At 50.5% G+C, this 26,070-nt stretch overlaps 1 protein-coding gene across 6 annotated transcripts in view; it reads left to right on the top strand.

Moving 5' to 3' along the window:
- Positions 1 to 24,407, top strand: part of TNK2 (tyrosine kinase non receptor 2) — a 97,876-nt gene extending 73,469 nt beyond the window's left edge. For 4 of the 6 annotated variants that reach the window (XM_060274274.2, XM_060274277.2, XM_060274272.2 and 1 more), the window contains 7 exons: positions 7,229 to 7,423; positions 11,622 to 11,713; positions 13,717 to 13,761; positions 17,412 to 18,793; positions 20,950 to 21,045; positions 21,434 to 21,561; positions 23,160 to 24,407. In XM_060274274.2, coding sequence (XP_060130257.1) covers positions 7,229 to 7,423; positions 11,622 to 11,713; positions 13,717 to 13,761; positions 17,412 to 18,793; positions 20,950 to 21,045; positions 21,434 to 21,561; positions 23,160 to 23,166 — 1,945 coding nt within the window. In that variant the 3' untranslated portion in view covers positions 23,167 to 24,407. The remainder of the gene's footprint in view (positions 1 to 7,228; positions 7,424 to 11,621; positions 11,714 to 13,716; positions 13,762 to 17,411; positions 18,794 to 20,949; positions 21,046 to 21,433; positions 21,562 to 23,159) is intronic. The other 2 variants (XM_088669317.1, XM_060274273.2) reach the window with 1 other exon arrangement.
- Positions 24,408 to 26,070: the final 1,663 nt, after the last annotated feature.

Raw genomic sequence — 26,070 nt, 5'->3', positions numbered from 1 at the left:
GGCTCGGTTGGAAACAGAAAGGGGTGGCTTCTCATTTCCTCGCAGCCCTGCCAGAGGATGACAGATGGGTGCAAAGAGTACAGGAGTCCGAGGTTTATGCACATTAAGGCTTAAAAAAAACCAAAAAAATTGGTTCAGCCTTGGTCATCTTGCCACTGAAGTAATCTTGCCTCATTTTGTCTCCTCTGACAGGCAGGGATCTCCAAACACTAACACTCTTTAATTGGAGATGCAGGGAATTGAATACTGTATATGAAGCTGCCTGTTGGGTCCATCTAGCTTAGTATTGCCTGCCCTGACTGGCAGTCTCTCTCCAGGGGTTCAAGCAGGGGGTCTTTCCCAGCACCACCTGCCAATGCTAGAGATGGAGCCTGCTCTACCACCGAACTGCGATCCGTCCATCTCTCTCACGCAAACCCCAGAGCCTCACCAAATTCTGCCTTGGTCAGAGTCCTGTTCCCAGTTCTGGGCAGCACAATTTAAGAAGGATATCGACAAACTAGATGGTGTGCAGAGGAGGGCAGCCAAGATGACCCAGGGTCTGGAAACCAAGCCTGATGAGGAACGGTTGAAGGAGCTGGGGATGTTTAGCCTGGAAGAGAGGAGACTGAGAGGAGATATGAGAGCCATATTCACATATTTCAAGGGCTTTCACATGGAAGATGGAGCAAGCTTGTTTTCTCCTGCTCTGGAGGGTAGGACTCAAACCAATGGATTCAAATGACGAGAAAGGAGATTCAGACATTAAACATTAGCAGATTTCTTTCTGACTGCAAGAGCCGTTCGAGAGTGGTATGGGCTCCCTCGGAAGATGGTGGAAACGCCTCCATTGGAGGTTTTTAAGCAGAGGTTGGATGGCCACCTGTCAGGGATGCTTTAGCTGAGATTCCTGCCTTGCAGGGGGTTGGGCTAGATGACCACCGGGATCCCTTTCTGACAATTCTGTGATTCTATGAAAACTGCTTTTAACCAGGCCTGGGTATAAAATGCAAGAGCCCTAGCCTTTTTCAGGGCTCGAATTGCCAGATGTAGAAATCAGCAGGAGACGCACAAGAGCCACTGGGTGATTAATCTGCCCAGTGTATCAGTTCTCAATTATATAATGTTCTTGGGGTCATTGTCTGCCTGACGTGTCTAAATCTGGCTGTGCTCTTAACTTCTCTTGTTCCCTCTTGTCTCGAGCTCTTATCGTTGTTGTTGCAATTTCTAATTTATCAAACGCGCTTCCTGCCCTACCTTCCAAGGAACTCCGGGTCTCCTCCTTCCCAGACCCCATCACAGGAATGTGGAATCTCCAACGGGAAGGATTATTCCTCATTCCCACTCATATCACCTGTACAGTTTAATGCAGAGGCGGGGAGCCTTTCGCCCAGCAGGTACGATGGGCACTGAGATCCTGCAACGCCTGGGCAAGCAGGTCCTCCCCTCCTGTTTTCGTGGCAGACCCCATGGCCCTGCCTGCCGAATTTGGCCCTCCTTTGAGGGAGTGACCTGCATGCAGAAGGTCAACCACTGGCACCGTTTCCAGGTAGGGCTGGGAGAGGCTCGCTGCTGCCAGTCAGTGTGGGCAACACTAGGTGGACCAATGGTCCGAGTCACTGTGTTCACATTTAAACAATGACTAGGATCTTACATTGCTTTTAGAGGAAGGGCTGTCGTTCAGAGGTGGAGCAGCTGCTTTTCATGGGAAGCAGAAGACTCCCTGCCTGCACTCCCGGAGAGCCGCTGCCAGTCAGAGCAGACAGTATTGAGGTAGATGGACCATAGGTCTGACTCAGTATAAGGCTGTTTGGCTCCGGCTATGTCGCTCTCCACTCTCTTTTCCTTCCTTGCAGCCGTGGGGAACAGGGAATGCAGTATTAGTGCCAAAGGGAGCTTATATAAGCAATAAAATAAAATAAAATAAAGAATCCAAACCTTTCAATAGCCGCCTGGGCTCTCCAGCACTGTAAATAACGAGGAGGACTGGATTACATTGGAGAGGTTGGGATTTTTCAGCTGTGGTTCCTGTGTTGCAGGGGGTCAGACTAGATGGCCCTTGGGGTCCTCTACAGCTCTATGATTTTATGATTACTGAGCAAAGCAGCAGTGAGTCTGAGCTTAAGCAGAGAGGCTTATTCAGATCCCCAGGGGAACTAAGTTCAGCATGCTCAGTCCGGCCGTTTGCTCGCGAAAGCATTCACCCTCCGCCCTCTCGTAAAATTTTGGGGCGGCACACAGCCGTGTGGAAAACGTAGAAGCCCATTTTAAAAAGCAGCACAGAACCGTGTTGGGTTGGGTGACTCTCGGGGCTGCCCCGAGCTCGGCTGCTCTCTGCTCTCTGCTCATGCGCTCATGGTGACTTGGCACACTTTTCAGGGACCCCTCCTCGCAACCTCTGTGGGCACAAATCACCCTCAGTAGCAACGTGGCTGCAAAGCTTTAAAAGTTAACTTCCTCCATGGCAGATTTCCCCCTGCCGTGGAGGGAAATAGAAAGGTTTTGAGCGTATGATCTAGTTTTAAAACTCTGCATAATCTCTTTGACATGAATGTCAATGGACCGGACTTGGTTGGTTGGTTGTTAGATATATATCCCAGGAGCTCAGGATGGGGGCTATATGTCCCTGCACCACCAACTTCCAGCTTTATCCTCACAACAACCCTATGAGGTAGGTTAGGCTGAGAGGCATTGAGCTTCCTGGCCGAGTGGGGATTTAAACCCTGGCCTGCTGGGTTCCAGCTCAGTCATCCAGCCGCTACACCAAACTGGAGATGAATGGGTTTTTCAAAAGAAGAAAAGAAACCAGACCCAATATTGATTCTAGAAATAGTTGTGTCATAGCTCATGGGGACTTATGGGAGCTGCTCAGGTGTGCAGGAGAAGTTCTCTAGCAGGCAGAAGACCATAAGACGAGCCCTGGAGCTGCAGGATCAGGCGAAAGAAGGCGCCCATCTAGTCCAGCATCCTGTTCCCACAATGGCCCAATGCTCCTAAAAAAACCTAGAAGGCTAGATAGAGTGCTTCTGGACCTGGAGGTTCAATAAGAACATCAGAAGAGCACCCTGCCCCAAATGGGAAGCCGTCCAAGTTGGTGGCCGTCACTGCCTCCTGTGGCAGGGAGTCCCACAGCTTAACACGGCTGCGGCCAGAACTCTGAGCAGGTGCTCTTCCGGCTGCTAACAGTGCAGGCTGGAGGACGGCTGTCTCCTGAAGTTACCTAGTGAGTCACCCGCTTGCAATCAGGGCTGGCTCACCCCCTTTCCTGTTTACCTTCTCGATGAGTCGTCTTTCTGTGCCAACTTATTACTCAGCGTGGAGAACGGGAGGGCGGCAGCGAGAGGTGGAGCCGGCGCCTCCTCCCTTGTGAACACAGAGCGGCAGGCCCTCCGCTCAGTTCTGGATTAACAGTCTCACACTCGGGGCACCGAAGAACTGAGCAAAGGTTTCCCAACTGTTGAAAGGCTGCTTAATCAGGCTGGATTTCATGGCACGCCGAAAGCAAAACATAGACTGTATGGCTTGCACACGCCATATAGTTAGAGCACGTTTAAAGCACCTTGAGAAGAATCCAGGGAGCTGTAGTTTATCCTCTCTCAGAGCGACAATTCCCCAAACCATTGCCAAACTACAGTTCCCAGGATTCTTTGGGTTTTGAATCACTCCAAGCCTCTTCAGGGGGGGGAAGTTTCCAATGTATTTTGAACTTTAAAGCAGCCGCTGATATTTTCCCTACTCCATCAGTCAAATAAGAATGCATATTTCCATAGGACAGTCGTACCTTCGTTCTGGAACGCCTTGCCCCCCCAAAAAAAAGAAGAACCTGTTTTCAGAATATTCCGTGTCAGCTCACAGAAATCTTGAAAAGTGTGCCTCCCGCTTGCACCGATTCTCTTGTTCCTGCCCATTCTGGAACTTCTCCCTCGGAAGCATCAGGAAATTCCACCATGAAAGGCAGCCGATGTCACAGGGTTGCAAACCATCAATTTCTTACCGGAATGGTGACTCAGTGAATGGCTTTTTTCTCAGACTGTTTGGCTCGTTGCCACCCTTGGTTTGAGTCAGGGAGGAATTCCCCCCTGTTTCCCAGCCAGGTGGGGAAAGGGATGTAAGTCGCTCAGCGCTGGAGCATCTGTTTGGATGCAAAAAATAACCCAGGTTTGCAGCATCTCTGGGTAGGGCTGGGAAAGGCTCCCTGGAGGGCTGCTGCCAGTCATTGGTCTGACTTGTTAAAATGAAGCAGCTGCCTATATTCCTAAGGTCATGTTGGCTAGTGACTCTGTAGCGATTCTTTGAAGCCCCTCCTACCCCAGCGGGAACTTACTTAAAGCCAGGGGCTAGTTTAGAGCTTAGCAATACAGTTGCTAAGGAGTCTTGGTAGACCACAAACTTGACATGAGTCAGCAATGTGATGCAGCAGCTAAAAAAGCCAATGCAATTCTGGGCTGCATCAATAGGAGTATAGCATATAGATCAAGGGAAGTAATAGTACCACTGTATTCTGCTCTGGTCAGACCTCACCTGGAGTACTGTGTCCAGTTCTGGGCACCACAGTTCAAGAAGGATACTGACAAGCTGGAACGTGTCCAGAAGAGGGCAACGAAAATGGTCAAAGGCCTGGAAACGATGCCTTATGAGGAACGGCTTAGGGAGCTGGGTATGTTTAGCCTGGAGAAGAGAAGGTTAAGGGGGTGATATGATAGCCATGTTCAAATATATAAAAGGATGTCATATAGAGGAGGGAGAAAGGTTGTTTTCTGCTGCTCCAGAGAAGCGGACACGGAGCAATGGATTCAAACTACAAGAAAGAAGATTCCACCTAAACATTAGGAAGAACTTCCTGACAGTAAGAGCTGTTCGGCAGTGGAATTTGCTGCAAAGGAGTGTGGTGGAGTCTCCTTCTTTGGAGGTCTTTAAGCAGAGGCTTGACAGGCATATGTCAAGAATGCTTTGATGGTGTTTCCTGCTTGGCAGGGGGTTGGACTGGATGGCCCTTGTGGTCTCTTCCAACCCTACGATTCTATGATTCAGTTACAGTAGTCTGCCACCACTCCCAGTCGTGCTATTACTTAGAAGGTTTAGGGAGACTCCTTCTGCCCTTATCTGGGTTGCACAGTTTAACTCACAAATTATAACCCAAATTAACAACAAAATATCTAGTAGCGGTCGAATGGTCTGGCTCTGGATTCAGCTTCACTCATTCAAAGGCAAGTAAGACCAACCAAGAAATACTTTTCAGTATTTATTGTAACTAAAATTACTTATAAAGAGGGTGCACGTTTCTTACAAAGCATACAAATAAAAACAAAAACCTTTATTGATATTACTACTATCTAACATACTCACACATAAAAGTGCCGTCTTAAAATTAAATCACAAAGTCTCTCCCTCCGTCCCTGCACTCCCGCAAGGGGCATGGCAAACACTCTGGCAGACTTTCAGCAATCTTCTCAACTTCAGGCATTTGCTTCAACAAGGGAGGGCCATTTGCACCTCTAGACTCGAGTATACAGGTATATCCTCATTAACCCCACGAGGTATTGCGATTTTAAGCCAATGAAAGGAATACTTTAATCCAGGCATCCCCAAACTGTGGCCCTCCAGATGTTTTGGCCTACAACTCCCATGATCCCTAGCTAACAGGACCAGTGGTCAGGGATGATGGGAACTGTAGTCCAAAACATTTGGAGGGCCGAAGTTTGGGGATGCCTGCTTTAATCAGTCAAGATCCAATGATTAAAGACCTAGCTCCTAATTTGGCATAGCAAAACAAGGTAATACAGCTGTGAGAATGTTAATTCACAAAGACCCTGGGATAGGAGCCCCTCCCAAATTTCCCCAGCTGTAGGGGATTTAGCTTTTAGCACCATACTCCCAGATAACATCTTCTTTCTTCCAGGCAGCAATTAATCACATCCAAGCAATTAAGGAAAACAAAGAGGGGAACTTTTCTCTTTAAAGGGGAACAAACACACACTCCTCCACCTACCAGGATTATACACCCCTGTAAGCTATGCAGGGTCAAAACCCAAGGTTTAATCCTTACCCAGAATTCCCCTCACACTACAGACTCGGTGCTATGTCCCTCTGTAATGTATGGCTTGGCTTGCTTGCTCGAGCTTTTGCCCTGTAAGCACCACTTAAGATTGCCTTTCTTTGCACTGTGGATAGAGAAAAGCTTTCCTCCCTCTCTCCTAATACTAGAACTCGTGAGTGAAGCTGAATGTTGGGAGATTCAGGACAGGCAGCGCACAGTTAAACTATGGAACTCCCTGCCACAAGGGTCAGAGATGGCCACCAACCTGGGTGGCTTTAAAAGAGAATTGGGCCAACTCATGAAGGAGGAGAGGGCTCTTGATGGCTACTGGCCATAACGGCTATGCTCTGCTGCCAAATTTGGAGGCAGCAATGCTTCTGAATATCTTACGCTCCTCTGCTCAGGTCCTGCTTAAAAATCTCCAAGGAAGCACCACCTCTCAAGGGAAGTCCGTTCCACTGTCGAACAGCTCTTCCCATCAGAAAGTTCTTCCTGATGTTTGGTCGGAATCTCCTTTCTGTGATTCCCCATCCTATAATGTACAGGTGCTTGCTGATGCTCTGTCCCTGGGGAGAACAAACCCGACCTGCTTTCCTCCGGACCTCCTGTTGTTGTTGTTGTTGTTGTTGTTGTTGTTTAGTCGTGTCCGACTCTTCGTGACCCCATGGACCATAGCACGCCAGGCACTCCTGTCTTGCACTGCCTCCCGTAGTTTGGTCAAACTCATGTTCGTAGCTTCGAGAACACTGTCCAAACATCTCGTCCTCTGTCGTCCCCTTCTCCTTGTGCCCTCCATCTTTCCCAACATCAGGGTCTTTTCCAAGGATTCTTCTCTTCTCATGAGGTGGCCAACGTATTGGAGCCTCAGCTTCAGGATCTGTCCTTCCAGTGAGCACTCAGGGCTGATTTCCTTCAGAATGGAGAGGTTTGATCTTCTTGCAGTCCATGAGACTCTCAAGAGTCTCCTCCAGCACCATAATTCAAAAGCATCAATTCTTCGGCGATCAGCCTTCTTTATGGTCCAGCTCTCACTTCCATACATCACTACTGGGAAAACCATAGCTTTAACTATACGGACCTTTGTCGGCAAGGTGATGTCTCTGCTTTTTAAGATGCTGTCTAGGTTTGTCATTGCTTTTCTCCCAAGAAACAGGCGTCTTTTAATTTCGTGACTGCTGTGACCTCCTAACCTGTCCCAATTTTGTTCCCCAGGGCTGAGAATTACTGGTGGCGGGGTCAGAACAAACGGACCCTGAAGGTGGGCCAGTTCCCGCGCAACACGGTGACCTCGGTGGCAGGGCTCTCCGCCCACGACATCAGCCAGCCCCTCAAAAACAGCTTCATCCACACGGGCCATGGAGACACCAACCCACACCAGTGCTGGGGCTTCCCCGATAAGATTGACGAGTAAGAACATTGGCTCTTTTCTCTTCCACCCCCAGTTTCCTTCCCCCACTGCTGTGCGGGGGATTGCCGGAAGGACCGGCCGTAGCCTCGTGGCTGTGGGGGACGTGGCTGGTCCCAAGGTTGCCTGCCCCCTTGAACTAATGCCACTGGGGGGAAACATGCATGTTCCCACCCACAGCCGCTGGCCAAGGCTACCTGGCTTCTGGGCCAGTGGCCCAAGTCCCCTTACGGTCAAGAAATGGCCTGGGGAGCTGTTCCAGGGCAAGTTATGGGCCTGGGTAGGGCAGATGGGGGGCTGCCCCACCACGCTCAGTCTGCCCTCACCCTTGCACCTTTGTGGCTTCTGTCTTCCACCCAGTCCAGAGGGTAGCCCAGACTGCCTGCTTGCTCCTTCTCAGTCTCTGTGGGCAGGAGGATGGGAGCAAAACGAGACCGGCCTGGCTGACCTTGTCGTTGGCTCTCTGGCGCCACCTGCTGCCAGGCTCCCAACCTTCCACCCTACCAGTCCCAACGGACACCGCTTGCCACCGCTGGCAATGGAGCTTTTGGCTCAGGTGCACTCCTTCAGGGGGCTTGGTTCCTGCAAGCCATGTGGCGTGCAAGCACCAAGCCGTGGCCACAGACTAGTTGCAAATGAGTGGCACAGACCATGCACTAGTTGCAAATGAGTGGCACAGACCATCCGGGACAGAAATTTGCAACTGCATCAACTGCGACCAAGTTGTACCTTGTCCTGCTCATGTTTGGCCCGCACACCCCCTCTCTGCAGAATTGTTGTCATTCCAATGCAGGTGTGCTCCAAATTCTGCCCACACTGTAAGGACGCCTTGCATTTTAAATCTTCAGAATGGCAATCCCGTGAGAGCTGGATCCTAAATGTCATTCGATATACATGTATTTTTTAAAGAATTGTTTGTCCATACTAAAGATTCTGCTGCCTGAGTGATACTCCCGCCCCCTGAAACAACAACAACTGCACACACACACACACACACACACACACACACACACACACACAAAATGTGCTTCTAGATTCTCATATTCCCCCCCCCCCTGAATTTAGATTTTGGCCATTTATTGCCAGGAAATCCAGAACTTTTCATAGTTTCAGAATGTTCAGATTCCAGTTTGACCTCTGAAAAGTCATGCTTGTTCCAACCCTGAGCCCCTCTGATGGGTCACGAGCACCGTTGCCATGGACTTTGCAGAAGTTGGGGCCTGTGGGTTATTGCTACGTGGCTTGTGCCTTTCAACAGTGTGGCGCAGCTGCAAGAAAAAGCTACTGGTATTCTAAGCTGCATCAACAGAAGTCTAGTGCCCAGATCAAGGGAAGCAATAGTCCCACTCTATTCTGCCTTGGTCAGGCCACATCTGGAGTCCTGTGTCCTGTTCTGGACACCACAATTTAAGAAGGATATTGACAAGCTGGAAGGTGCGCAGAGGAGGGCAACCAAGATGGTCAAGGGTCTGGAAACCAAGCCTTATGCGGGAGTTGGGTATGTTTAGCCTGGAGAGGGCTGAGATGTGATACGACAGTCATCTTCAAATATCACATGGAAGGTGGAGCAAGCTTGTCTTCTCCTGCTCTGGAGGGTAGGACCCGAGCCAGTGGCTTCAAGCTACAAGAAAGGAGGCTTTGACTAAACATCAGGAAGAACTTTCTGACAGTAAGAGCTGTTTGACCAGGGAACGGACTCCCTCAGAAGCTGGTGGACTCTCATTCCTTGGAGGTTTTCAAGCAGAGGTTAGATGGCCGTCTGTCCTGGATTCTTAAGTTAAGATGACCCTTGGGGTCCCTTCCCGCTCTACAATTCTATGACTCTAAGCCGCGAATGTTGTGAGTTTGGCTTGGCCTCTCCCTCTCTTAACCAACCATCTGCTCTTAACCAAGGCAGGCAGGCTTGTGTTGTGCCCGCTGCCAAGCCTCACACCTTGGGCTGGCAACTTTCCCATGCATGAGCCCCCAGGACCTTCCTGCAGCTCAGAGGCAAAGGAGAGTCATGTTTACGAGTTGCGCCCTCTCTTTCCGAGGAACCGTCTCTGAGCTTAGAGTCTGTGTTTCGTCAGCTCTTGTGTGGGCGGCAGATGCAGCAGCGCGTTCAGGCTGTGCCAAGCCCGAGATGTTCCCATTGCAGCCGGCAAGGTGTACCAACACTGCCCTTGCCCTCTTGCTATGCCAGCCACACCTTGCCTGGCCTTCCCTGCTCCCCACGGCGCTGGTTGGATCGAAACTGGGGTGCCCGGCAACACCCAAAGCTTGGGCTGGGTTTAACAGGACGACCCATGGAGCAGGGTGGGGCAGGGTTTTTTTAAGTGTCCAGGAACAAACTTGGGTATAAGTGCAGCAGATTCAAACCCACCCCCCACCCCCACCCCCAGGTAGCTGTTGGCCTGGCAGAAAACTTTGCTTTTCGTCCCCTGGGCCACTTGTTTGAATTTCCCTCGAGGAGCTGTTTTTGTTAAGTATGGTTCCTGAAAGCATTCCTAAGGACAGAAGGAATACCTGTATATTATTATATGCTGGAATGGCAGCGAGGATCTTGATAGCGCAAAAATGGAAGGGGGAAGAGGTACCGTCAGTGCAGGAATGGGAAGTTAAATTAATGGAATATATGTATTTGGACAAAATGATAGCCGCTATAAGGAACCTATCCAAGCAGAGAACACAGAAAGAGTGGAAACTAGTGGAGGAACACCTTAAAAAGGAGGGTATGAAAACTGACTTGGTAGTCTGCCTAGATTGAATATCGTTTAAAGAGAGAATTTAATTAAATAAGACAAGGAAAGATGGATAATAAATGGATAATAAAATAAATATATTAAGAAAGCAAGGTACAAAGAGAGTCATAGGAAACGGTATGTTATCATTCGGAAGAATTTTTTATTGTTTTAATGTTTTTTGATCTTTTTTTCTTTGATCTTTTTCTTTTTTTTTTGTTCTGTTCTGTTCTTTTCTTCTCTTTTTCCTTTTCCTTTTCTTTTTGCCAGATTGGAATTTATGTTGATGTTATATGCGAATTTTCTTTTCTCTTTTTGTGTTTGTTGATTGATGTACTGTATATGGAATGTTATGTTATTTTTTAAAGAAGGATAAATTTTTAAAAATTTTTTAAAAAGAATTTCCCTCTAGGAAGGCCGCTGCTATGGACATCACAGGGGGATCTGTAAGCCTTCTGTCCTGGCCTGGCTTGATGTAGGGGGGGGTGGGAAGCAGTGGGAGGCAACAGCCAGGGAACCCCCTGGGGAACCCCCAAGGGAAGAAGGCCCAGAGCCCGGGCATTGGCGGCAGGATGATGACGAGTGGTCAGAGGGTAAAGAAGGAGCAGACTGGGAGGTGTCACGAGCAGGAGAGTCAACAGGGCTTAGTGAGCAGGAAGAGATGGTGGCAGAGGGCAGTCCAGACTCAGAGGCAGGAGAAGAGGGAGACAGAGTGGCAACAGGCTGCTGAAGAGTCCAGGGAGCCTCCCCCTCCTGCTGCGGCAAGCTCCCCTCCCTGCTGGTCTCCAAGAACCCCTGGAGAAATGAAATGGGCAGAGCAGTGGGTGTTTCTGGAGAGGAGGGTTCCTGGGAAGGTGGGCACCTTCAATCCTCGCAATTGCTGCATCAGGATCTCCCAAGAAAGAGTTGCTGAGACCACTAGGCCTGAACTGTGGTTTGTTTCCCGGAATAAAGATTTGGCTGCATTATTGTTTTGGCTGCTGACCCACACCTGACGCCAGCCCTGGTGGCTTTGGGGGCAGAGACCACCATGCATTTGCATTCTGTGCAGCTGATCGTGCCTTAAGGGTTCAGAAGTTGTGGCGGTGAGACTGCCTTTTTTTAAAATCAGTGTTTCCGTTCCCAAAGTGGGCAGTACTGCCCCCTGGGGTGGGGTGGGGGGGTGGGATTACCTAGGATGTGTAAATGACTATCAGACTGTAAGAAACTGGTATCCCTGGCTCAAGTTCATCCGTTTTGTTGATTTAATTAAACTAAATGGCTTTAGTTGGGTTTTGAATGAATGTGCAGCTAATTGTTACTGCTTGGAATTTTGATGTTATCTTCCTTAGCGGGTCCTGTAAACTGCTATTCTGAATCATGCTTTTTATAGGGTAGGGGGGCCCTGGGGATGTGTTTACGGAACCAACAGGTCCGTGGCTCTAAAAAGTTCGGGAACCACTGGTTTATACGCTTTTCTCCTTTCCGTCATTCTCTGCAGGCTCTACCTGGGCAACCCTATGGACCCTCCCGATGTCCTAGGAGTGGACTTAAATGCAGCCAGGCCCACGCAGCTCCCCGGGAGAGCAAAAAGTAAGGAGGTCCCTGTGCCCCCCAAACCCAATCCCTCACCTATCCGCTCCCCCCCCCACTCCTCTTGCCAGTGCTAGATCCTGCCCAGCTCAGCCTGAGCCTGGCATATCTGCAGTTATGGGTTTGGATGAATGCACCACAACTACAAGACCCAGCATGCTTTTTCTATGTCATCACCCCCTGCACTGCATGCTGGGTGTTGTAGTCTCTGTGTGATGTTGCGGCTGCACCTCAAGGAAGCCTGGCTAGCTTGAATAATTTCTCCCTTTGACACACGGTGATCCTGGAAGGTTTAAGAAGGTCTCGTGTTACCTGGAGATCAAACGGTGGTGTTGTCCTCTGGGCTTTTACTGGCTTTGCAATGGCTTCTTGGGCTTCCAATGTTTCTCCTCATTTTCCCCAAGCTTTTTGTTTTGTCTGGCTCCTCTGCTTCATAGATGCCAATTTCAGAAGGGGGCTGCAGCAAGAAAGTTTGCATCCGCCTTCACATCCTGGGGGTTTTCCAGATATTTTTTGCTGTGAGTCCTATCAGTCCTCCAGCTAGTCATGGCGCGAGTGGTCAGGCCCCAGGTTGGCGAAGGCAGATCTGCATCATCTAGTGTGTCATAGTGGTTAGAGTGTTGGACTAAGACCCAGGAGAACAGGGTTCAAATCTCCACTCGGCCCCATGAAGCTCAACGGGTGTGATCTTGGGTGCCAGTCAATGCCTTCTCTCGGCCTGATCTACCTCGCAGGGTTGTTGTGAGCATAAAATGAGGAGTGGGGAAGAACCCTGTGTGCCACCCTGAGCTCCTTAGAGGGAAGGGTGAAATAAACAATAACTAAATGTAATAAACAAATGCAAGAATTAGTTACAGGTAGGTAGCCGTGTTGGTCTGAGTCGAAGCAAAATAAAAAAAATCCTTCAGTAGCACCTTAAAGACCAACTAAGTTTTTATTTTGGTATGAGCTTTCGTATGAAGTGTGCATGCACACGAAAGCTCATACCAAAATAAAAACTTAGTTGGTCTTTAAGGTGCTACTGAAGAAAGGCAAGAATGTAAGTGGATAGTCTTAACCCCCTACGTTTAGAACCACTGACTATCTGCAGGCCATAGCTGCCAAGTTTTCCCTTTTCTCGCAAGGAAGCCTATTCAGCATAATGGAATTTCCCTTTTAAAAAGGGAGAACTTGGCAGCTATGCTGCAGGCTATAGTGCCAAAATATGATGCGGTTCCTCTATTCAATGGGAAGGCATGGGAAATTTGGTTGATCTTGAAATTTTTGAAAAACCAGTTCTGTGATTCCTGCCCTGGACGTCCCTTGGAAGTCCCTCCCAACTCTACAATTCTGCGATTCTTTAACCAGATGTACTCCATTTTCCTACCCCAAAACGGGTGTCAATTGCAGTGACTTCCCTGCCTTCATGGGACTGCTTTGCACAATTTGGGCATTTCCGCAATATAACCAAACTTTCACATCCCATTCCTTCCCATTCAGTCCTTTGCAGCGGTGCAGACCTGGATTATTTTTTACGTTTCCCCAGACTTCAGGGCGAATCCCGTGCGGCACCTGCAGCAACCGCCTCCTCTCTCCATGCACCTGGTGGCTTTAAACCAGAGGAGGAGAATTTGTGGCTCTCTGGAGGTTGTCAGACTCTTAACTGCCATCATCCCTTGTCCAATGGCCATGCTGCCTGGCGCTGATGGGAGTTGGAGTCCCACAACATTTAGGCAGTGTCTCTCAAACGTGGGTCTCCAGCTGTTGTCTGACTACAACTCCCATCATCCTTAGCTAGCAGGTCAGGGATGATGGGAGTTGTAGTCCGACAACAAGTGGAGACCCAAGTTTGAGAAACGCCGGGTTCAGAACGGCTTGTCTGCACCGCCCCTCGCCTCTTCTCTAGCTGCTTCTTGCACCCTACCCCACCCCTCTGCCCCACGCATGATGCTCACTGATGCTCTGCTCTCTCTCTCTCTTCTGTGGGGTCTCTCTGTTTCTCTCTCTCTCTCTTTCTCCTGCAGGGGAGCCACCGCCTCGGCCACCTCAGCCCTCGATCCTCCTAAAGAGTAAGTGGGGGCGCTTCTCAGGCTACCCTGCCCCCTGCGCCTGCTCTCTGTGCGCTCTCTTAGCTCCTCTCTTCACAGGTACCAGGGTGTGTGTGTGTGTGTGTGTGTGTCCCGGTGTGAGCTGGGAGAGCTCCCTGCCTTGCATTCAAACATCCCTGCCTGGCTGCATGTGGGGGACTCAGATAATTGCGCATGGGGGACTCAGAGAGTTGCGCAAGCGAGGACACAGGAATACTTCTACCCAGGGAGGAATCGGCAGTGTGGCACAGCAGCAAAGAAAGCTGACGTGATTCTAGGCTGCAAACGCAGAAGTCTAGTGCCAAGGGAAGCAGTAGTCCCGCTCTATTCTGCCTTGCTCAGGCCCCACCTGGAATACTGTGTCCAGTTCTGGGCACCACAATTTAAGAAGGATATTGACAAGCCGGAAGCTGTGCAGGGGGAGGGGGCACCAAGAGGATCAAGGGTCTGGAAACCAGGCCTTATGAGGAACGGTTGAAGGAGCTGGGCATGTTGAGCCTGGAGAAGCGGAGACTGAGAGGAGATATATCTTCATCTTCAAATATCTCAAGGGCTGTCCCACGGAAGAGGGAGCGAGCTTGTTTTCTCCCGCTCTGGAGGGTAGGGCTTGAACGGAAGGGCTTCAAGTTACAAGAAAGGAGGTTCAGGTTGTGAGCTCTCCTTCCTTGGAGGTTTTCAAGCAGATGTTGGATGGCCACGTGTCGGGGATGCTTTAGCTGAGATTGCTGCATTGCAGGGGGTTGGACTAGAGATGACCCGTGGGGTCCCTTCCCAGGTGGACAAGCCCCACCTGCTCCTCACTTCCTTCTACAGCACATGCACCTTCTTGACTTAGGAAGAACTTCCTGACAGTAAGAGCTGTTCGGCAGTGGAATTTGCTACCAAGGAGTGTGGTGGAGTCTCCTTCTTTGGAGGTCTTTAAGCAGAGGCTTGACAGGCATATGTCAAGAATGCTTTGATGGTGTTTCCTGCTCGGCAGGGGGTTGGACTGGATGGCCCTTGTGGTCTCTTCCAACTCTTCGATTCTATGATTCTAAGACTCTTGGACCCACTCTTTGTCTCATCTGCTCAGTCCGCCAGCGCCTGTCTTCAGGGAAAGACAGACAGACACATGCACACACCCCTTTATCCTGCTGGGTCCCCATCCTAGCTCTGATTTCCTATGTCGTTATAAATTTGCACCATACTTTTCCATGCAGGTTTTAATTCAGTTTCTGCATTAACACCCACTAAAGAATATTCCCTTCTCCCATACCCTTCGCCTAAGCGCAACCCAGTCTTTGTACGTTGTTGATGACGACTTCTCCCCAACCCAGTTCCACTTCGCTGTCTGCAGTTGGTGGAAACAGAAAACACACCGATAAGCCCAAACTTTGCAGCAGGAGTAGATCTCATGTCCAGGGGTTGTTAGACTACAACTCCCATCATCCCAGACCGTTGGCCATGCTGGTTAGGGCGAGTGGGAGCCATAGTACAAAATATCCTCTGGGTACCACATTTCCCAAAGTTGAGTTATGGGAAGAGGGTGAAAACCTCAGCACAGAACCTTGAGTAGAAGGAACATGAGAACGCAAGACAAGCCTGCTGGATCAGGCCAGTGGCCCATCTAGTCCAGCATCCTGCTCTTACATTAGGCAAAAAGATGCCCATTATGCAAAACCCACAAGTAGGATTCAAGCATGAGAGCAACTCTCCCCTCCCGTGGCTTCCAGCAACTGGGATTCACGAGCATTGCTGCCTCCGATTATGGAGGAAGTGCTGGGACATCATACTCATTGATAGTCTTCTCTTCCAGTAATTTGTCCAGTCTTCTTTTAAAGACTTCTGGGTTGCTGGCCACCACTGCCTCCTGTAGCAGTGAGTTCCACAGTTTTAACTCTGCATTATGTGAAGGACTTCCTTTTATTTGACCTGAATTTTCCAACGCTCAGCTTCTCGGGGTATCCACAAGTTCTAGTGTTATGAGAGGCGGTGGGGCTGGGAGTAACCACTGCCTGAAACCCCAGAGAGCTGCTGCCAGTCAGTGTGGGTGATACTGAGCTAGATGGATCCATTCCTGCAGAAAGCGACGGGAGCTTAGCTTAAGATGGTTTCATGGATCCACGTCCAGTCGCCAGGGCCAAAGCTTTCAAGTCCCTGCTTCCCTTTTGAGTTTAGGGGAGAAAAGGATGTCCCAAAAGGCGTGTGAATCACACTGAGCTGGGCTGCATCCTTGCATCATGTACTAACCTTGTTACCTGGCAGAGGTAAGAACAGGGTGGGGGTATGGGGAGGAAGCTAGGGCAGGTGGGAGGATGCATGGCTGTGTGGAGTGTGCAGGGAGGAAGCAAGGGGGTTGAATTTCAGGGGGCTGAACTGGATGACCCTTGGGTCCCTTTCCAACCTTACGATTCCATGGCTCTAAGAAGCATGTGTGTGTTCAATGCATGGATGGTGGAGACAGCAAAGCAGAACAGCAAGTAGTTCGGTCTTTGTGGCTTGGGGGAGGGGGGTTGCAGGATCGCTATTTTCAGCTGTTTGCCCCAGACAGATCTTTCTTTGTAGCAGGTCTGCTCTCTCTGTTTTCCTCCAGGCTCCTCCAGATCGGTGCTAGTTTGTTGGAGGGGTGTCTTCTCTGTCTCTGATGCAACAATAGTGTATCAGTGGTGGATTTAATACGGGGCTGTCCACACACATAATTCCACTATATTGGCTGTTCTGCGACGCTTCCCCAATGTTACCGCATTTTTGCCATCTACAAGGGCCCTCTTTCCCTATGGTGCAAGAAAGGGGGGACAAAAAATAATAATGAACTGGGACATTAGTAGTTTAAAAGGTTACAGGATCTCAGTAGGAAACTATGTGACATTCCCCATTTAGGAACAAAGCAGTACTTCTGCCCCAAAACAGTACTGACAAGCTGTGTTGCATATCATTGCATCCTGAGGCACGATAAAAATGACCTCTGGAGGGGCCCTGTTTCTCTCTGCTTGCGGAATATTGTGGTTTGGACTTCCATGGCTGAACTGCAGGGGGCACAGAATGAGCCATCCCAAACTGCAGTAGCAAGTTACGGTCAATCCCATCCAACTCTCTGATTCTATCACAGTTTGTTTATGGACCAAAGGGGATTCCCCACCACTGCCCATGGCCACCCTTGCTGTGGAAAAAAACAAAAGCTAAAAATCTTGACCTCAAATGATCACCTACCCCTAAATCCTTTAGGGATATCAAAGCTCTGTATCATCCTTTCAGACGTTGGTGAAACCAAAGGGTAGAGGAAGGGTTGGGGGTTGATGAGCAGGGGCAGCAATGGGGCAGTCATCAAAGTGTTGAGAGTTGTATAGGATATTATGGCAGTATCAAGCAACTTTTGCCAACCTGGTGCCCTCCAGATGTTTTGGGTGATGGGCCTGGTACTCTGAAACATCTAGAGGGCATCTGCTTGGCAAAGACTCAACTAGAGGTTGGCAGGGTTATTGAGATGACCAGGGTTCCCCATAACCCAACCTTGTGGGTTCCGAGTGGCCTTCTTGGGGTCAGATGGTATGATTCCAGAAGGATGGGGACTCCTCTTCCTAGCTCAGATAGCCCATGAGCATCGGAGCGCCCTCTGCCCCCAGGACCTCACCCAGTCCCCTTTTCCCTTCCAGAGCCCTCGTACGACCCTGTGAGCGAAGAGGACAACCCCCTCTCCTTAGGCCTCAAGCACCTCTGTCTGAAGAAGCCCGGCACGGGGCGAGGTCTGCGCCCGGCCAAGCCATCGGCCCGCATCTCCGGCACCAAAGTGGGTGAGAGGCTCCTACTGCCCCGGACCAAGGGAGGCGCTCTGCCCGGCAGCGAGGTAACGCTGATCGACTTTGGGGACGAACCCGTCCCCACCACCCCGTCGCCCATCGGGGAGCTCTGTGCTCCGTCTCTGGCGAAGCTGGCCATGGAAGCCTTCTCCCTCTTGGACAAGACACCCCCTCAGAGCCCCACGCAAGCACTGCCCCGGCCCCTCCACCCGACGCCCATCGTGGACTGGGACACCCGGCCCCTCCCTCCGCCCCCCGCGTACGACGACGTAGCTCAAGACGAAGACGACTTCGAGGTGTGCTCCATCAACAGCGCAGAAGGGCTGGTGGGGCGCCGGGGCAGCTGCAAAAACTGGGAGAAGGGGGAGACCGGGGATGGCTTTGGGTCCAAGGAAGACCCCATGGCTCTCCCGCTGGAGGACAACCTCTTCCTGCCGCCCAAGGAGATCAAGCAGCCGAGCCCTGCCCAGACGACCGAGCTCTTCCAAGAATTGCAGCAGGAATGCATGAAGCACCTCAACGTGCCCGTGGGCGCTTCCTCTGTGGCCTCCATGCCCAGCCCAGGTGAGGACAAGCCCCAGATCCCCCCTCGCGTCCCCATCCTGCCCCGACCGATCCGCCGGAACGAGCACGGGCGCTGGTCCGGGGAGCTATCGCCGGCCTCGGCGGGCGAGGAGGACCGGCCGCCCCAGATCCCGCCACGAGAACCATTGTCCCAGCCTGGCTCCAGAACTCCCAGCCCCATGGCTCTGCAAGGGGGGTCCCCGCAGCCAAGGACCAACCTGTGCTCCCCGTTGTCCCTGGGGGCGTTCCTGTCCACGTCACCCGGGAAGCAGCCCATGCCCACCACCCAGAGCTTTGCCCTGGACCCCAAGTACGCCACCCCGAAGGTGATCCAAGCGCAAGGCAAGGAGGGCGCCAAAGGGCCCTGCATCCTGCCCATCGTCAAAGACGGCCGGAAGGTCAGCAACACCCACTACTACCTCCTCCCCGAGCGCCCGCCCTACCTGGACAAGTACGAGAAGTTCTTCAAGGAGGCCAAGAACCCCGAGGAAGCCCCGCCTCCAGCCAGGGTGGTCACCACGGCCACTGTCCGACCCATGGTCCAGCAGCAGCCTGACTACAAAGCCAACTTCTCCTCCAACAACAGCAACGTCCCTTTCAAGGCTTCCTGCGGCCTTCAGAAGATCATCTACGACAGCTCCGATAGCCCCAGGCCCTCGGAGAAAATACGGCTGGTGAGTGGCTCTCTTGGGTCGGGGACGCTTCGAAACCAACCTTTTTATTTGAAAACGTGACTTGTCGCATTGTCTGGGTGCACCATGTGCTAAAAGTAGACGCCCAAATTCTGTGCCCTGGTCCTGTGCCAAGGACTCCTGCGGCAACAAGGGTGCAGGATCTCAGGCCAATGGGCCAAAACGTGGCCCTCTGAGATTATCTGACCCTTGGAAGCCTCCCCAAGCCCCACACCTCCTTGCTCTTTGCCCTCCGGGAGAGCTTTTTCCTGGCTAGATTGTGTCCCTAAATGGCAATAATGCCTATCGGTTGCCTGGGTGGAGGGACGGCTGTGGGCAGAAACCTCTGACTCTTTTCAATTGGCTGGAATGTTGCCGGGTGTCCCCAACGGTAGGAGTCATATTGGTTGCTCGGCCCACATTCCACCACTGGACCCACACCCACCCTGCGGCATCACTAGTTATTATGTTCCTCCTTTTCCAAACTGCCCTTCGTCAGTTCTGTCCCCACGGTGTGACTGGGGATTACCATTTGGTGATCTGAAAGGCCTGAGAGCCATTGTGCTGTGGTGGAGGGACCAATGTTCTGATTCAGCTTCATGTGTACAAACTTGACTCAAAGCTCCCCACTAGCCCTCATTTTTTGTGTTTAGGTGCTCTGGTCATAGCTGCCAAGTACCCCGTTTCCCCCGGGAAACCCCCGTTTTTACTTACCTTTCTCCCCCGTATCACTTCATCTCCCGTTTTTCTCCGTTATTTTCTCCTGCCGGCGGCCATTTTTTTCTGATTTGCCCTTCTATGGGCACAAAAAATGGCCGCCGGCGGCTTCAAAAGTTGCATCTACGCATGACCGGAAGTGCGTAGACGCGACTTCCGGTGTCGGCGGCCATTTTTGGTGCCCATAGATGGGCGGGCGACACCGGAAGTTGCGTCGACGCACTTCCGGTCATGCGTGGAAGCTACTTTTGAAGCCGCCGCCGGCCATTTTTTGTGCCCATAGAAGGGCAAAGCGACACCGGAAGTTACGTCGACGCAACTTCCGGTGTCACACGGCTGCCAGTCCCGGATTCTGCAGTCCGGGACTTGGAAGGTAAGGCTCTGGTCAAGACTGGGAGAGGGCTGCTGCTCAGGGTCAGGGCATCTGATTTCCAAGCAGAGCTGCTATCAGTTCTTGGTGGCCATAATCGGCTAGATCAGTGGTTTTCAACCATGTGTCAGGGGTGCCACGGGCAACCCTGGCCTCTGTCCCTCTTTCTTTCTTTCTTTCCTTCCCTCCCTCCTCTGATGCCCTCTTGTGTCTCTGCCTCCCAAAGACTTGCACAGCTGTTTGTTGCAGCAGCCCTGGCTACAAGCTCCCCAGGCAAATGGTGTCCCTGGCACTGGCCAGGGGGTGCTGGTTGCCAGGAGCTGAGGCGGCCTCGGGGTAAGCAAGCAAGCGGGTGAGGAAGCCCAGCCAGCCAGTCTGCCAGCCCTTGCTGCTGGGAATGGACAGGCAAGGGGTGACGTTTAGCCTGGAGAAGAGAAGGTTAAGGGGTGATATGATAACCATGTTCAAATATATAAAAGGATGTCATATAGAGGAGGGAGAAAGGTTGTTTTCTGCTGCTCCAGAGAAGCGGACACGGAGCAATGGATTCAAACTACAAGAAAGAAAATTCCACCTAAACATTAGGAAGAACTTCCTGACAGTAAGAGCTGTTCGGCAGTGGAATTTGCTGCCAAGGAGTGTGGTGGAGTCTCCTTCTTTGGAGGTCTTTAAGCAGAGGCTTGACAGCCATCTGTCAGGAATGCTTTGATGGTGTTTCCTGCTTGGCAGGGGGTTGGACTGGATGGCCCTTGTGGTCTCTTCCAACTCTATGATTCTATGATTCTATGACGTAACTGGGCTCCTGAGCCCCACAGGGGAGCTGTAGAAAGAAGGTAGTTGGTCAAGGGAGCCGTGGACTCAGAAAGGTTGAAAACCTCTGAGCTAGATGGACCAAAACTAGTGCAGGCTGAGTTTCTGTTTCTAAAAACGGGTGGGAGTTTTAAACTGGATTCTTATTATGGTTTTGTTTCTCTGTGCTACATTTACGTAAGGGGGCCCGAATGGTGCGCAGAGAAATAATATTTTTTTTTAAAAAAACAGTCTCTTCCTACATTTGTGCGTTTCGCTGCAGGTCCAAGAGACGGTTCACGGCGTCACCACGGAGGAGTGCCACGCGGCACTGCAAAACCACAGCTGGAACGTGCAGAAGGCCATTCAGTACCTGAAGGTAAACGGCAGCCAGGGAGGTGTGCTTTGGGTGGGGAGGGCTGTGGCTCAGCTGTAGGGCATCCTCTCTGCATGCAATAGGCCTCAAGCCGGGAGAGGGGGTCCTTGCCTGAAATCCTGGAGAACCGCGGCTGGTTGACGGAGATGGAGGGAGGAATAGTCTGGGTACAAGGCCACTTCCTGTGTTCCTTTGCCATCCCCATATTGCTTGGCAAGATGGGAAGGAGCTCTTCCATCCAAATGCTGCCAGGACGACGTCTCCTTGTTGCCCTGGGCTCACTGAGCCCCCTCCACTGGCCGTGGAGTGCCCAGTGCCCGTGAGTCTGTTGCTCAGAGCTTTACCTGCTTGCCTCCCCCAGCTCAGCCTTGTGCCCTGTCCTTCCCCACAGGTGGAGCAACTCTTCTGCCTGGGCCTCAAGACACGGCTGGAGTGCCACAAGGTCCTGGAGATGTTCGACTGGAACCTGGAGCAGGCCAGCTCTCACTTGCTGGATCCCTACAGCGCCTTCCGGCTCAAGTAAGAGCAGGACACCGCTTTGTGTGGCCTGATTTCTCGGTGGCTGCCTGCTCTGTGGGGCAGAGAAGCCAGGGCGGCCTCAGTAGATCACCTAGAGCAGGCACCCCCAAACTTCAGCCCTCCAGATGTTTTGGACTACAATTCCCATCATCCCTGACCACTGGTCCTCTTAGGTAGGGATCATGGGAGTTGTAGGCCAAAACATCTGGAGGGCCGCAGTTTGGGGATGCCTGACCTAGAGAGCAGAGGGCAGGGGACTTTTTTTTCATCCTGGGGCTATGGGCCAGCACAAAAGTGGGTGGGGAAGCAGACACAAATGTTGAGCTTAGCAGCCCAAATGCTACCCTACATTTCCATCCAGTCGTTTATTATATTTCTATGCCCCTTTTCACTCGCGCGAGTCACAAAGCGGCTTACAAACAAAAAACACCAACAACACAACAGAATATCCCCATGACAACACAAACTGGTAAGGAATAATTAACAGATCGCCAGCAAAACCAGGACAAACCATCAGTAAAACAACCACCTTCTGAAAAATGCTATTAACGAAACAACTGAAGAATTGAGCTAAACAGCACAACAGAAGTCGTATTAAAGAATCACAAAGCACTGCAGCACTCATAATGCACAAAACAGGATTAACAACATTAACAAACTACCAAAAACAAGCTAAGCACTGTTGAAGTCACACACATACATACACACACACACACCGACCCCATGACTACTACTACTTTTTTGTTGTTGTTGTTGTTGTTTCAATTTATATACCACCTTTTATCAAAAGACATCAGGGCGGTGTACATTAGAAACCCACTGGGGGTTGGACTAGATTATGCTTGGGGGTCCCCTCCAAGCCTATGATTCTATGATTACAAAACACCAATGACAAAAACCTAATAAAGGCATAGTAAAAAGCATGGACCCAGGTGGCGCTGTGGGTTAAACCACAGAGTCTAGGGCTTGCTGATTAGAAGGTCAGCGGTTCAAATCCCTGCGATGGGGTGAGCTCCCATTGCTCGGTCCCAGCTCCTGCCCACCTAGCAGTTTGAAAGCATGCCAAAAAGTGCAAGTAGATAAATAGGAAGGTAAACGGCGTTTCCGTGCACTGCTCTGGTTCGCCAGAAGCAGCTGTGTCATGCTGGCCACATGACCCAGAAGCTGTCTGCGGACAAACACTGGCTCCCTCGGCCTATAGAGCGAGATGAGCGCCGCAACCCCAGAGTCGGACACGACTGGACCTGATGGTCAGGGGCGCCTTTACCTTTAAAAAGCACACTGGGAGACAGCCTAATCTTCCACTCCATTCAGCAAAAGACACAAGCACATAATACCCGTATCAGAAACTTCATCCTGAAGCCAAGGCAGGTGAAAAAGGCTATTGCCTGATGGTGGGAAAAGTCCTTGGCTGATGCTCAGATGCAATATCACATTGAAAGAGAGGAATCAATATGGACAGCTATCTCTCTCTCTCTCTCTCTCTCTCTCTCTCTTGTTTTTGGGAAGGGTTGGGGTACTCTCTGCTTCCTCAGAGCCCCACTCCACATTTACTGAATTCTTGCTGTTGTCCACTTACTGAGTCTTTGCCCTTGCAGGCGGTGAGCTGCAGAGTACCCCAAAAGAGGAGTGGTTGACCCGACGTGGGTTCCCGTGGTTGGTGCTGCTCTGAGGAGCCCCTTCTGAGGAGGCGTACGGACCGAGCCTCAGCTGCTCCGAGGCAGAGGACGGCAGAGCAGAGGCACATGAGACTGTAGCTTGGTCCCGCTGGGCCAGACCCGCACGCGTTTACCCCGCGCCAGAGACTGGGCCGCTGATCCTCCCGTGTCCGCCGACCCCAGGCAGCTTCGTGTTCACTTGTTGTCGTCTCCCCCGCACCCCCCCCGCTTCCGACCATTATTCCCATTGCTTCGTGCCAGATTTATTTTGTAAAGAGAAGTGTTACATTAATATATAAATATTCTATTCTATTTTGGAGAGAAAGAAGTGGCGCTCAAATGGCAATTCATGTCCACAGGCAAATGGGGCGGGCAGGGTGGTGGAGAGTGTTTGGGCGAGGACTTCGTGGAAACTGGTTGCGTTGGAGTCCAGTAGGAGAAGGTGCAAGCCTAAGAATTCTGAAGATTTCTCTTCCTGGAAAGCATCCCTTTTTTCACGCAGTTGCTAGCCCTCGATAGTGTGAAAGAAGGCTCTTCAGTTCTCCATAGAACTACAGCTCCCAGAATGCTCTGGGTGTCTGCTTGCACTTTGCATTATGGGTAACGCTACTCAAATGCCGTGCTCTTCAACTGTCCCTCTCCCAACCTGGCGCACTCCAGAACCTTCAACCCCAGCCAGCAGGGCCAATTATCACGGGTGGCAGGAGTTGCAGTCCAAACAATCTGGAGGGCACCAGGTTGACGAAGCCTGCTCTGTTTGTACGTGCTGGAGCGTTTGCATGTCAGCAGCAGCCGCAAAGCCACAAGGTGAACATGACACTGATGTGCAAATATTGCACACATCTGGATCGCCAGAGGCACTACTCAGTGCTCACAGTAAATCACCACACGTCAAGACAAGGTGACCCACTGCATGAGAAACAAGTTTGGAAAGGTCCCTTGGGTCCCCTTCTAACCTGATGAGGTGGTAAAGGCAACAGGAAAACAAGATCAACACAGAAGGACTTGCCTTTGCACTTCCTTGTACGTATTTGGTGGGGCCCAGGCAACAGGATGTTGGGCTGAGCTCTGCCCTGCCCAAACATCTGCCCTGGGGCACTCAGCAATTTTCTGAAGTGACATAAACTCTGCTCTTAAACCATCAGGTTTTTTTATAAAAATAATAATTAAACATTTACATCATCATCATCATCATCATTATTATTACCGTATTATATAAAATTTATTACACATCCTTCACCAGCAGGTCCCAGAACAGGTGACAACAATTTAAGATTCGCAATCCAACATGGTTAAAGCAGATTACAACCACAGAAATAGGGTAGGCCCTGAAAACACACAAAAATCTCTGGTGTCAAAGGTCAGGGTAAGGATTTGTCCAAAAAGCGGGGGAAAGGGACACCCAGAACATTTTATACAGAACACGCAGGAGTTCCAGGATCCTACCCTAACATAACTAGGGAGCTCCTCCAGGCTGTCACCATTTAGCAAGAGGAATTCAATGGCATGCCGGCAAATTTAGGTTTGCACAATTGAAGGTGGATTAAAGCGCTTTGGCTGCCTTGCATAGCTGCCAAGTTTTCCCTTTTCTCGCGAGGAAGCCTATTCAGCATAAGGGAAAATCCCTTAAAAAAAAGGGATAACTTGGCAGCTATGCTCCCTTGCATTGCAGACCCACACACTCTGACTGGCTCTCTCTTTTTTAAATGACTTCTTGCGGTAAGGAAAGCGACAGCATGATGCACTTGTACAAATAGGGTTCCATTAAAACCGGGGTGTTGTTGTTCCTTCCCCGTTTTATATCTGCACCACTAACTTTTCGTTTTTTGAAATTTTCGTAATTTGAACCTCCATGAAGCTCTCCGGAGGCAATACCAGCTTGGGAGGGAAACGTCCGTTGGAACAGAACATTCTATTGCCGTGTGCCATTGGTTGCCTGGTTGCCCGGCCATTTCCCTGCCATGGACACTTGATCTCAACCGCCGCCACCTTGCCTGGTTCAGTTGCTGGCAGTCCTTGGCTCAAACCAGTAGTGTCCAGAGCACATCTTCAGTTGCGTTGACCACCAACCCTTTCTACACTCATTTTCCTTTCATTTGTTGGCTTAGCTTACTATGGATTTGAAACAGTGAGACTTTAAGGGTGAAAAACACCTCTCTAGCCACTGTCCCAGGTTGGCAGTGAAATTCCCTCATATTTGCTCAGCAGGTATGGTAGGATGCAATCATTTCTTTTTCCTCGTTTTGTTTTCCATTCTTTTCAAAAGATGCAATAATAATAATAATAATTTATTATTTATACCCCGCCCATCTGGCCGGGTTCCCCCAGCCACTCTGGGCGGCTAGATGCAAGATTGTGGGTAAAGCACTTACTGGGCAGGGGTGGTCTCTTGCAAAATGACCCATTATTTACACAGCTGCGTTAGTGTTCGCTGTGTGTTGCATTGTGTCATATTGTTAAACTGCAGCCCAAATTCTGAGCGATATTTCAGGGTTTCCAATGTACACTCAAGGTCAGTTTCCTTCAAATGACATCATTGGAGGTTTGTGCCTATTTTGATATACTGTATGGTATTATTTGCCCAGATCTACGGGCTGAGCATAACAACTTCAAGAGATACATAATTAAATAATTTCTATATCATTTCATAATTCCCTCTAAGCAGTTTACATATTAAACAGAACGTTACGAAATACAACATTACAAAAGAAAATCAAATATAGAATATAATAAATATCCTAGTTTAAAGGTAAAGGGACCCCTGACCATTAGGTCCAGTCATGACCGACTCTGGGGTGCAGCGCTCATCTCACATTATTGGCTAGTTTAAATAAGTATAATTAACAGGAAG

Source organism: Zootoca vivipara, chromosome 5, assembly GCF_965207765.1.
Source record: "Zootoca vivipara chromosome 5, rZooViv2.hap1.1, whole genome shotgun sequence".
Classification (NCBI taxonomy): Eukaryota; Metazoa; Chordata; class Lepidosauria; order Squamata; family Lacertidae; genus Zootoca; species Zootoca vivipara.
This window is presented reverse-complemented; position numbering and strand designations above follow the sequence as displayed.